The sequence below is a fragment of the Rhinoderma darwinii genome, chromosome 7 (assembly GCF_050947455.1).
Source record: "Rhinoderma darwinii isolate aRhiDar2 chromosome 7, aRhiDar2.hap1, whole genome shotgun sequence".
Taxonomy (NCBI): domain Eukaryota; kingdom Metazoa; phylum Chordata; class Amphibia; order Anura; family Rhinodermatidae; genus Rhinoderma; species Rhinoderma darwinii.
Window position 1 is genome coordinate 92,973,547 of NC_134693.1, and position 12,886 is coordinate 92,986,432.

The 12,886-nt window shown below is 45.5% G+C and overlaps 1 protein-coding gene across 4 annotated transcripts in view; it reads left to right on the forward strand.

Moving 5' to 3' along the window:
• The first annotated feature begins 4,933 nt into the window (after window positions 1-4,933).
• MAFF (MAF bZIP transcription factor F) overlaps window positions 4,934-12,886 on the forward strand; it is an 88,502-nt gene continuing 80,549 nt past the window's right edge. Inside the window, exons 1-2 of one of the 4 annotated variants that reach the window (XM_075833688.1) lie at window positions 5,330-5,398; window positions 6,798-6,947. Coding sequence is in view for 1 of the 4 variants with exons in the window: in XM_075833686.1 (XP_075689801.1) it covers window positions 5,348-5,398 (51 nt within the window). In the remaining 3 variants the exon portion in view is untranslated. Of the gene's footprint in view, window positions 5,097-5,256; window positions 5,399-6,797; window positions 6,948-12,886 lie in introns of those variants that run through there. The other 3 variants (XM_075833687.1, XM_075833686.1, XM_075833689.1) reach the window with 3 other exon arrangements.

The window sequence follows — 12,886 nt, forward strand, 5'->3', positions numbered from 1 at the left end:
ATGTGTCGTTAATCGACACATACAGAGATGGAAAAAAAAATGTCAGCCCTCATAGACAAGAAAAAGTAAAAAAATAAAAAAAAAAGTAAAACACAAACACACAAATAAATAAAACATTTTTTAATAAAACACTAAAAGCAAATTGAGAAAAAAGTGTAACAATAAAAAAAACTATATATATTTGGTAACACCACATTTGTAAAGACCCTTTCAATAAGATGAACACAATATTAATCCCACATAGTAAATACCGTAAAAGAAATACAAACTAAAAAATAATGCCAGAACTGCGGTTTTTTGATGGAGACCAAAAAATTTAATAAAAAGTGATAAAACAAATGTACCCCAGAATGGTACAAATGAAAACTACAACTCCTTTCACACAAAAAAAAAGCCCTCATAGAGCTCCTTTGACAGCTTTGACACAAAAATAAAAATGTTAGGGGTCTTTGAATGCAGTGATGCCCAAATCTTATTATTATTTTTATTTTTGAATTCTTTTATTTTCAGTTTTTCAATACACGAAACAAAAGGTACAGACATATACTGCACAAACATTGGCCCACAGGCCAGCATATTGAGTGTACAAGAAGTGCAAAGAACACAAAGAATAGCAACATACAGTCTGAATCAATATTGACAGAGAAACTCCGATATGCACCCGGAACCTGCAGCTATGTATAATAACCCGTAAGAAAACAGGAAGGAGCTAAAGAGAAACAAAGGAGAAGAGGGGACAGAGAGAAAAAAGGGAAAGGAGAGAGAACTGACCTGACGTACTGGGCCAAGGGGTTATTATCAGGAGGCTATGATGGTCCTGTACTCCACAGAGGATTGAAAACGAATCCAAACACGACATGTTTTAAGAAATTTGGCGTGGGATCCTCTCATTGATACCGTGAGGTCCTCCATTCTCATAATCTCCTGGATTTTGCTGAACCACATGCCCACCGATGGAGGGCAAGTTTGTCTCCACAGCGCAGGGACGCATGCTCTAGCTGCATTCACCATGTGGCGAACCACTGAGCGTTGATACGTGGATAATCAAAATAGACGAGGAGACAGCACTTCCAACATATGTCAGCTTTTTAATCACCCGTGCGACGTTTCAGTCCAACAGGACCTTTCTCAGTCCTGTTGGACTGAAACGTCGCACGGGTGATTAAAAAGCTGACATATGTTGGAAGTGCTGTCTCCTCGTCTATTTTGTCTATATGATATCGGGGACCATGGATCCGGTCCTATTGAGGCGTGCACCCACTTGTGGTCCAGTGCTGTGGTAATTTTCTGCTTTGGATACGTGGATAATGGAACATCACACAGATGGAGCAGGAAGAAACCCGGAGATCTCGGAAGGAGGAAATCCGTGAACTTCGAGGAAATGCGCCACACCTCGGACCAGAAGTCAGTCAAGAGTGGGCACTCCCAAAAAATATGCAGAATTGTACCCCACATGGTCACCAAATCTCCAACACAACGGCGAGACCTCAGGTATCATTGCATCCAATCTGGAAGGCACTCTATACCATCTCGACAGGACCTTAAACCCTGCCTCCTGAAATCTGCTAGCCATAGAAGATTTATGCGTCATAGTGAACAATCTGTCCTTACGCTCTGTAGTGAACGTTAAACCCAAGTCCCTCTCCCAACTTAGCAAGTAGGCTGGAGTGGACAAATCGGATGGTGAGATTAGGAGAGCATAAAGTCTGAACAACGAGTGATGCACCGTGCCCGTTCCCATGCGAAGGAGTTCGAACGGGGAGCTATCTCGTGAGTATGCCGATGAGTTAGTTAGGGACGCGAGGAAGTGTCTCAACTGGGTGACCTGCCACTTAGTAAAGGAGACGGGATCAGACAAAGACTCCAACTGTGTGCTAGACATCCACATCTCATCCTGCATAAAGTGTGCAGCACTTCCCTTACCTGCCTTCAACCAGAGCTGAAAGGGCCCCTCTTCCCGCCCCGGTGGGAAAGCAGGATTGCCCAAGATGGGAAACAAGGGAGATGGGGACGGAGAAATCACTTTCCGAGGAAAGAGCCGTGACGCAACCGCCAGGGTGGGCCCAATAGTCGGGTGTGTCCGCGCCGACAGAGGAACGTGAATGCCCAACCAGGGTAAGGCCTGCAAAGGAACCTCAAGAAAGGCCTGCTCCATGGACACCCACTCTTTAATCTCAGCATGCCTAAACCAGTCCAAAATTCGTGTCAAGTGAGAGGCCTGATGGTAGGAAACAAAGTCCGGGAGACCAACGCCACCCTCACACTTAGCACGAAAAAGAATAGATCGCGCAATACGCGCGGGTTTCCCCATCCATATGAACTTGTGAAGTAGAGACAGCAGAGCTTGAAAGAATGGGCGTAGGATGTGGACCGGCAGCGCCTGAAAAAGGTACAAGATCCGTGGCAAAATATTCATTTTAAATATGGCACACCTGCCAAACCAGGTAAAGGTGCCCGTCGTCCAAGAATCCAAGTCGCTCTTTACGCGTTGAAGTAGCGGAGGGAAGTTCACCGCATAAAGGCGACACAGATCGTTGGGAAGCCGGTCCCCCAAATATTTAAGCGAATTCCTAGCCCATTTAAAGGAGAAGGACTCAGACAAATCATCCATCAGGGTCTGTGGCAACGAGATATTCAGAGCTTCCGACTTCTGGTAGTTGATCTTAAAGTTGGACAATTTAGAGTATCTATCCAGCTCCACCATCAGGTTAGGCAAAGAGATCCTGGGAGCCGTGAGAAAGAAGAGCGGGTCATCCGCATAAGCAGCGACCTTGTGGGACCTACCTCCCAAGGCCACACCAGCTATATCCGGATTGGAGCGAATATGGCTCAAAAAAGGCTCCAAATATAAAATGAAAATTAACGGGGACAAGGGACAACCGTGCCTCGTACCATTGGAGATAGCGAGTGAGGAGGAGAAATATCTGTTGACCTTAACCTGAGCCGATGTGGAGGAGTATAGACCAGAAATCCATTGCAACATATTTGCGCCCAATTCCACATACCGCAAAGTGGCCAGCATAAAATCCCAATTAACTCTGTTTAAGGCCTTCTCCGCATCCGTCGTCAGAAAGCAAGTGGGAAGGGCCGAAACAGCCGCTTGATACATAAGGTTAATTGCCCGAGTTGTATTATCTCGTGCCTCCCTGAGGGTCATCAAACCCACCTGGTCACTATGTATCATGGTATGCAGCAGTGGGGACAGTCTATGGGCCAGAATCTTAGCAAAGAGCTTCAGATCAACATTTAACAGAGAAATGGGGTGATAATTTTGGCACATGGATGGATCCTTCCCCTCTTTGGGTATCACCGTGATGTGGGCCCTCAATGTAGGAAATGGGGCGAGAGAAGATCTGAGCAAACCTTATAATATTGGAAAGGCAGGCCATCCGGGCCCGGTGCCTTCCCCATGGGCGAGTCCTTCAGTGCCCAAGACAACTCTTCCCAGGAAATAGGAGCCTCCAGGGCAGCAATAGCCTCCGGAGGGGTTCATTTCATCCCCGTAGACAGGAGATACGCCTCAATATTCTCCAAGTGGCTGCCGCCATCCGGAGAAGAAGGTACCCGAGGGAGATTATACAAAGAGTCGTAATAGGCACGGAAGGCCTCCGAGATGTCTTGTGGGAGCTGCAGGCGCCTATTGTGTGAGCTTTGAACATGGGGGACATAAGTGTGAGAATGTGCTTTCCTAAGTGCCCACTCCCTACCTGGTTTGTTACTAAATTCGCAAAAATGCCGCCGGCACTTAACTAAGGAGGCCCTAGCCTTGGAAAGACAGAGCGAACGGACCTGCACTCTCAACTGCCCCAGCTACGCCCCCACAACCCGATCCTGGGATACCTTATGGTACTGTTACAAACTGTGTATACGGGACAATAAGTCCAGGAGGTGTGCCGTCCACTTCTTCTTTAGTTTGGAACCAATACGAATAAAGGAACCGCGCATCACACATTTGTGTGCCTCCCAAATGTAAAAAGGTTCAACCCTCGGCAAAGCATTCATGGTAAAATACTCCACTAAGTCCCTACGAATGTCCGATACCACCGTCGGGTCCCGCAGGAGCGACTCATTCAAGCTCCACTGCCAGAAACGAGGGAGGGCCGTTGAGCGAGGGGCGTTTTTAATACTTTTACTAGCTGGGCGTTCTGATGAGAAGTATCATCCACTTCTCTTCAGAACGCCCAGCTTCTGCCGGATCACGCTGTGACGTCACTCACAGGTCCTGCATCGTGTCAGACGAGCGAGGACACATCGGCACCAGAGGCTTCAGTTGATTCTGCAGCAGCATCAGCGTTTGCAGGTAAGTAGATGTAGCTACTTCTCATCAGAACGCCCAGCTAGTAAAAGTATTAAAAACGCCCCGATGTACGCACATAATACACGCCCACTTGGACTTTTACTTTTAAACACGCCCACTTGGACTTTTGCAAGCCTCATTTGCATAACTACAAAAATGGTCATAACTTGGCCAAAAATGCTCGTTTTTTAAAAATAAAAACGTTACTGTAATCTGCATTGCAGCGCCTATCTGCTGCAATAGCAGATAGGGGTTGCAAAATCTGGTGACAGAGCCTCTTTAAGTTATTCAGCAGTATTCAAGTGGTTCAATTCAGACAGTTCTCAGAATATAGTGATTTTTAGCTGAAAAGCCAAGAAATAAGGTCCTTTACTGGCAAAATCAGTCCACTTAGGGGCTCTGCCTCAGTCTGTTTTTCATTTTCTAGAACTCCTATCAGTAATTCCATTGTAGACACTACTTGAACTTTCTCCCCAGGCTGAAAAGTCTGCTCCTAGACAGCAACGGATCATGCAGCCACCTGCACTGCAATGTGGATAATACCGTCCTAAAGTTCCATTGCCCCTTTAAAACTCAGTCAAGCAGCTAAATGACATCACTGCTGCCATCATGTGACAGTCGTAGGCCCCGCCTTAGGGATGACGTCAGTGCATGACTGTGTTTTTATGAATGAAAGGAATCTGTGAGTGAGTAATTCCAGGAAACTGTAACATTACAACTCAGCAGATCTGAGCACTCCCTCCGTCAAGCACAAGGCAGCTCCAGGGACCTCCAGGCCCCTCGTCCCACAGCACTGCAGGTAAGGCGCAACGTGCCCCCATGTGCCGCCCCTCAACGCCGCTGTGTGCGGGCGGAATTGTATGATACTAAAAATCGTGCGGGAGGGCGCTTTGTGGCTATGTTTACACGGAGGTCACACGAGAGCTTGGTGTCTGTGTGATCGCTGTGTACATCCGGGGACGGCCGTGCTCTGCAACCTGTGGCTCTCCAGCTGGTTTTGGGACTTGCTGGCAGTAGTAGTCCTACAGCAGGCTGGGGAACGTTGTTCTGATGATCTGTGCAGTAGGCGTGTTGTGTACAGTAGACTCACGTCACACATTGGTAAGTGGGGGGAGTACATGCTGTTGTTCTCTTGTGTCTGCCTGGTGTAGTCTGGTAGTACTGTTAGTAAATATTTTTATGTTGTGTGAACATGAAGGAAGGCTCTTCCAAGGATATCACTTTGACAAGGCACAATGTAATCCAAGAACTTCATATATTTAAATGTGGATTTACGTCTTTGTATCCGCTGCGCTCATCCAGTGTAATGTATGTATTGTGCTCCATAAAATGTCGCACGTGCTCTATATTAATAAAGGAGCTCTGACATGTTTTGGGAACCCGCCATCAACTCTGAAATACTTTTATTTGTGGTGTCAGAAATGGGCGTGGTTACATAATTTACCGTAATGCAACATATTTATCACCGCAATACACCATATTCTTATCCTGGAAATACAGTGCTCTCATGTGAACAGTCAGTGCTGTCATAGTCCCTTCACAGATAAGAAATGCCTGACAGCTCTGGCTGGCCACCCATGTGCGCTGGGTTCATGAATGTGGCACTTAGACTGGTCACAACACTTCTAGACAACGCTGGCATCCATGACCATACCGATCCATGCTCCCCTTAGTCCCATGTTGTGTACCTAGGCATTAGGTGCCATTAGACTGTTACGGGCACGTTTGGCGCTGTAAGAGTAGGTACGGCTGGGTAGCACAATGTGGCGGTGACGAGCTTCCATTCTAATAATTGTGTAACATGTATAAAAGGAGGAAGGATTTTCTGTCTCTTGCTCTGTTTTCCTTGCTGATTGCTCCCAGATGAAGTCATGTTGTTAGCGTTGTCTTCCGGAGAGGAGTGTGTGTAACATTCCTTGCGTAACATTCCTGTTTTTCCTTGGGTGTTGTCTGTATCTTATTGTAAGTAACATGCAGGAGGCGTGTATGTTTGGTAGAAGGAGTTCTGAGCAGTCTCAGATCTGCAAAAAGCAGAAGATGTCTCTGTGCAGGGCTCCTGTATTGGAACGTTTCACATTCCTATTCTCTTCGTATTTTGTTTTCTTACCAAAAATGGGAACGATTCGAGCACGGGGAAGAAGGGACACCTTTCTTGAAGAAAAGTTTGTCTTCCTTTTCCTGGGATCCATTTAAAGGTGAACATAGGCATGGGATTCCCTATTGGGACGTTTTCTATATGCCATAAGGCTCAGTCAGAAGTTTGTCCTGTGTTATATGAAGCGCTCTATTTTTTTTGTTGGACCCTTGTCAGTCCGTTGACTTCTTTGGACCCTTTCTCAGACTTCTATGTTTAATACCTAATTGATGAGTATAAATGATATTATGATATCTGCTATTACCGTAATGGGAAAAGACAATATATGATGATGCTTCTAACGACAGCAAATTTCAGTTTGAGGTAGGTGAATATAAATATATGATTATATCTTTCTTTCTACAGAGGCTTTGAGGGTTCGTTGTCCCCAGAGTAAGGACTACTTCAGTATGGTGGTAAAGATTTATCTAAAAATGGGCCAAGGTGTGACCATTCATTAGATAACCCAGCATTGACTTCATAGAGACTCTTCACTGTTACAATCCACGTCACAAGGTGATTACTTTACTAAACAGACATGCAGCACTACTTGTCCTTAGACTTTCTCTGGGAAACTGGATGGATGTATAACATATAATCTGTAGCAATTTGGACCCCGACGGCAGATTGTTGGGACCACAGCTATAGATGCTGTTGTATTTGTTTACATACAAGGATCCATGTAGCGTTTCCTCGTCCATGAGTACACTATATATGTATACCAATACACCAGTATCCCCAACATCTGTTCTAAGGATCAAACTGTTGCAGAAAAAAATAATCTTAAGGCTATGATAAAAGTACACCACACATGCTCCTTAGTGGCCATAGGGAATTCCGTCCGAAAAACCGCACCAAATTGTAGTGCAGTTTTTCGGCCAGAAGGTCTGCAACGGAAAACTGCACGCTAAAAAAAACAAAAACACATACTTGCCCTCTGACCTGCTACAGGCCAGCCTCCTGGGATGACGTCTTAGACCATGTGACCGCTGCAGCCGATCCAGGTGAGTGGCCTGGATGAAGAAGCATAGGATTCTGGTAAGTACTTATTTTTTTCTGAGTTGCAATTTTTGTGGTGGAATCGCAGCTTTTCCGCTGCAAAAAAACCGCAACATGTGTACCTTTCCATTGAATTCAATGGGGAAAATCCGCAACACAAAAGCAGCGATTACACAAATCCAATTGACCTGCTGTGGATTAAAAAAAAGGAACCACAGGTAAATTTCTGAGCGGTTTTTCCACTCGTCATTTACGCAGCGTGTTGAGATTTGTTAAAATCTCATCCACTTTGCTCCTACTGTATTATGTTGCGGATGTTTAAAGAGGCTCTGTTACCAGATTTTCAAACCCCTATCTCGTATTGCAGCAGATCGGCGCTGCAATGTAGATTACAGTAACGTTTTGTTTTTTTCAAAAACGAGCATTTTTGGCCAAGTTATGAGCATTTTTATATTTATGCAAATGAGGCTTTCTTAAGTCCAAGTGGGCGTGTATTGTGTGTGTACATCTGGGCGTTTTTACTTGTTTTACTAGCTGGGCGTTGTGAATAGAAGTGTATGATGCTGACGAATCAGCATCATCCACTTCTCTTCGTTACCACCCAGCTTCTGGCAGTGCACAGACACACAGCGTGTTCTCCAGAGATCACGCTGTGACGTCACTTCCTGCCCCAGGTCCTGCATCGTGTCGGACGAGCGAGGACACATCGGCACCAGGCGACAGAGGCTACAGTTGATTCTGCAGCAGCATCGGCGTTTGCAGGTAAGTCGATGTAGCCTCTGTCGCCTGGTGCCGATGTGTCCTCGCTCGTCCGACACGATGCAGGACCTGGGGCAGGAAGTGACGTCACAGCGTGATCTCTGGAGAACACGCTGTGTGTCTGTGCACTGCCAGAAGCTGGGTGTTAACGAAGAGACGTGGATGATGCTGATTCGTCAGCATCATACACTTCCATTCACAACGCCCAGCTAGTAAAACAAGTAAAAACGCCCAGATGTACACACACAATACACGCCCACTTGGACTTAACTTTAAACACGCCCAGTTGTACTTAAGAAAGCCTCATTTGCATAAATATAAAAATGCGCATAACTTGGCCAAAAATGCTCGTTTTTGAAAAAAAAACAAAAACGTTACGGTTATCTACATTGCAGCGCCGATCTGCTGCAATACGAGATAGGGGTTTGAAAATCTGGTGACAGAGCCTCTTTAAGCTACATGTGAACCTACCCTAAGGCCCTGTTCACACAGAGTTTTTTGACGAGTTTTTTTGACGCGGAAACCGCACCGCAAAACATCAAAAACCGCCCAAAAATGCCTCCCATTGATTTCAATGGGATTTGGTCGAGTTTTTTACCGCGAGTGAAAAAAACGCTTCGTGGTAAAAAGACTCGTCATGACCCATCTTGAGGCGGTTTCCGTCTTCAAAACCCCATTTCAATCAGTCAGAAAGCGGCAAAAAACGCCTCGACGAGTGTTTTGACGAGTTTTTGTCAAACCACTGTGCAAAAACCGTCTGGAGCAGTTTTTGCAGGAGGAATTTTCCTCCTGCAAAAAACTCAGTGTGAACATAGCCTATGGCCTGCACACGACCGTAAAAACTCTCTGTAATTCTGTACCGTAATACGGTCCGCAATTACGGACCCATTCAGTTCAATTGGCCGCAGACACCTTTCCGTATCGCTATGGATGGGTGTCCGTGCTGTAGAAATGTTCAGAAAATTATGGAACAAGTACATTCTTTTGCATTTTACGGCCCGTGCTCCCATACCTTGTATGAGAGCACGACCTAAAAAATGCGGCCGGCCGTGCCCGCAATCGCGGGCCATGATTACGGGCATGGCTGTGTGCATGGGGCCTTAGAGTGGCACATACAGTTCTATGGTCAAAAAAACGTTATATGTAGTTTCCTGGAGTTTTTCAATACTTTTCAGTCTGGTAGTATTCAACCTTCCGTATATAAAACTAGCCACAGTACTTCTGCAATGATCTACGTTCTATGTAGAAACCCTGTTATGTCTTTTCCTGTTGTGACTATCTTTCCTGCATTATACAAAAAACTACTGCAACTTTTTCCTCATGCATTGTACGGAATCGTAATAGGGTACCCATGGAAACTCACGGGGCTTTGCTGTACCTCCGTATGCCTCTGATTTCATATAGAGGGTTTTTCTGATGGATTCCATGCAAATACAACAGAAAAAAAAATGATGGCATGCTTTATTACATGCTATAGGTGTTCTGACATATGGAGCATTGTACAACAGATTTCCTACAGCTCCATAGTACAGAAGGGATTGTATGTGCTGCAATTAAGCCTCCTGCACATGGCTCTGTTATCATATTGCACCATGCAGCCTCTCTGCCATGTGCATGATGGGTCCTTAGTGGTCTACCCAGATCTTGAGTTTTCCCTGCCATTTTCTTATAGGCCTCTGCTGAAGCCTGCTCTATTAGGCTGGATTCACACGACCATGTTACGTCCGTAATGGACATGATTACAGTACGGGACAGTTGTCCTGCAGCGAGGCAGGGACTCCTAGCGTCATACATAAGTATGACGCTAGAGCCCGGCTCCCTGCACTGTGTTTGGTCCGGGACTTCCGGCCGAAATACATTCCGTCCATTACGGACGTAACATGCTCGTGTGAATCCAGCCTATATTCGCTCCTGACCTCGTGTTGACTGGAAACCTGCTCAAGAAACAACTTTCACATGCTTTAAAGAGGCTCTTCTGCAATTTATAGCAAAGGGGTATGAATGGGGCTCTAATTTCCTAATATACTCTATTGTAATATTTTATCTTCAGTGACAGACTTCTGAGACTGCAGTGTAAGGAAACCACCATTTCTTCTGTGGCTGGGCACTAGCCATCCAGTGTGCCAAGATGAGCGGCATGGGTGGATAAATGTGCCTAGTTCATGGATGTACAATGTGTGGCAGAAGCGATGTTTGTTTACGTACACTCTTCTTTTGTCATGGGAAATTACTAAAGCTATTTGTGTTTGTAATCCTGTCTGTATCAATGCATGATCTCTGTACATATATATCACTCTGGACTGCAGTCCCTGACCAAATTCTCTTGTGACCTGATTAACGCAGGAGCTAAATTACAAAGCATGTGATTTTTCTTCATATGAAATAACTTTATGTATAACAGCTGTTGCTTCAGCGTAATAAGAATAAAAGCATAGGAAGTTAACGTAAAGCCCCGCAGACTCCCCTGTAGACAGTCTTTGCTCAGCACTGAACTACTGACCCTTCAGGTAGAAGACTAACACGGAAGAAATGAAGACAAAATCTCACTTGTCATGGTGTAAAGTTCATTTCCGGGGAGTTCGTTTAATGAGATCTATGATTCTCCAATGAATTTATTTATTTTTATATCCAATTTGGTTATGAGAGACATAATAGGCCTCATACAGCAGTTTGCTTGCATTTTTTCAGTGTGTTTTCATATAGAAATGTTCATGAAACTGCTTTTTTTGAGAACCTGATAAATAATACAACTTTTCTCTAGTGATCTCTAATTCTAATCCTTCCCCTGTTAGGTGCTGTTCACACTGAGTTTTTTTGGCGCGGAAACCGCTCCACCAAAAACGGCCGAAAATGCCTCCCATTGATTTCAATCGGAGGCGGTTTTTTACCGCGAGCGGAAAAACCGCCTCGCGGTAAAAAGAAGCGACATGACCTATCTTGAAGCGGTTTCCGCCTCCAAAACCCCATTTCAATCAGTGGGAGACAAAAAAAAAATGCCTCGACGAGTGTTTTGACACATTTTTGTCAAACCACTGTGCAAAAAACGCCTGGAGCAGATTCTGCAGGAGGAATTTTCCTCCTGCAAAAAACTGTGTGAACTAGCCCTTGTGCTCCCGGTTGTTTCCACGTGGGTCCAGTCCCAGTATAATTCCATTCCGTGACATCACATCTGCAAGGGCGGCATTGGAAGGATGCTCAGAATAGGTAAGCTCTATCCTGTGGTTAACACACAAATTTCCTACATTTGTGTAAACTGTTTGCACCACTTCTGTAGAAGTAGACTTTTTCCACATCACACCGCAACATGGGAACATAGCCTAAAGCAGTGGACTACAACCTGTAGATTTTCAGCTGTGGCTGCCAGGGCGTGCTGGGAGGTGATGTTAAAAGGGTCATCCGGATTCTGAAATATTTTTCCAGTGGCTGCAAATTAGATAAATTAACAAAAAAAAACAGTTCTTTCCCCGGCAATTTAGCGCTGACACCCCGACGGCACTACCAGTGATTGTCTAAAAAAAAAAAAAAACAGCCCGGATAACCCCTTTAATTATTAGTATTTGCATTGCCAATTATCTGGTGACTAGTGGCAGATATTTTACCCATTGGCTGCTTATTTCATTGTGTTCAGTGGTTTCATACCTTGTCCACATGTTTAGTGCCATTACAGAACGTAAAGTCTTTCAGCTCATAACTAATTTTATCCCCTTTCAGAGCCTGGAAATCTTTACTGTGTCAGCTAACCACTAGCTAAGGGTATGTGCACACACACTAATTACGTCCGTAATTGACGGACGTATTTCGGCCGCAAGTACCGGACCGAACACAGTGCAGGGAGCCGGGCTCCTAGCATCATACTTATGTACGATGCTAGGAGTCCCTGCCTCGCTGCAGGACAACTGTCCCGTACTGTAATCATGTTTTCAGTACTGGACAGTTGTCCTGCAGCGAGGCAGGGACTCCTAGCATCGTACAGAAGTATGATGCTAGGAGCCCGGCTCCCTGCACTGTGTTCGGTCCGGTACTTGCGGCCGAAATATGTCCGTCATTTACGGACGTAATTAGTGTGTGTGCACATACCCTTAGAGTGCAAAAAAAGTGGCCGTACAGATTTAATAACTGTCGGTCGAATGCTTGTTCAACCGACCGTTATTCCTTCTGGCTCCAACATGAAAATGCACCCTCAGCTCAGCCAAGTTTGCATGTTTATTTCACTGCGAGAGGAGAGAATGCCACTGCCAGACACCGCTGTCGCCCGTGAGATCAATGAATTGGCCATGTTGAAATCCAAAGTGGCTGTGGCGATCTGTGGGTATGTGGACCAACTGGGCCGTATCGGGATAGCAGCTGGCCAAACAGTGTACTAAGTAACGTCTATAGTCCGAGCAAGGGTACATTTGGTAGCACAGACAGTAGCGGTGGCTAGGCTCCGATGGGACCTTGGCAGCAGACACAAGGCGTGGTGTAACACAACACGACTCCAACTCTTTTAAGGCACAGGATCAAGGTCGCACAGGATACAGGTAGCAGGAACGGGAACACTGGGAACAGGAAAACACTAGGGGACCATATGCTAGACTGACATAGGAAAACACAACAACGCTCAGGCAATGAGTGAAGGGGCAGGGCCCTTCCAATACTCCAGGGTCATTAGACAATTCGAAACATGTACAAGCTGGCCATTTAAGGCCGTGACTGAG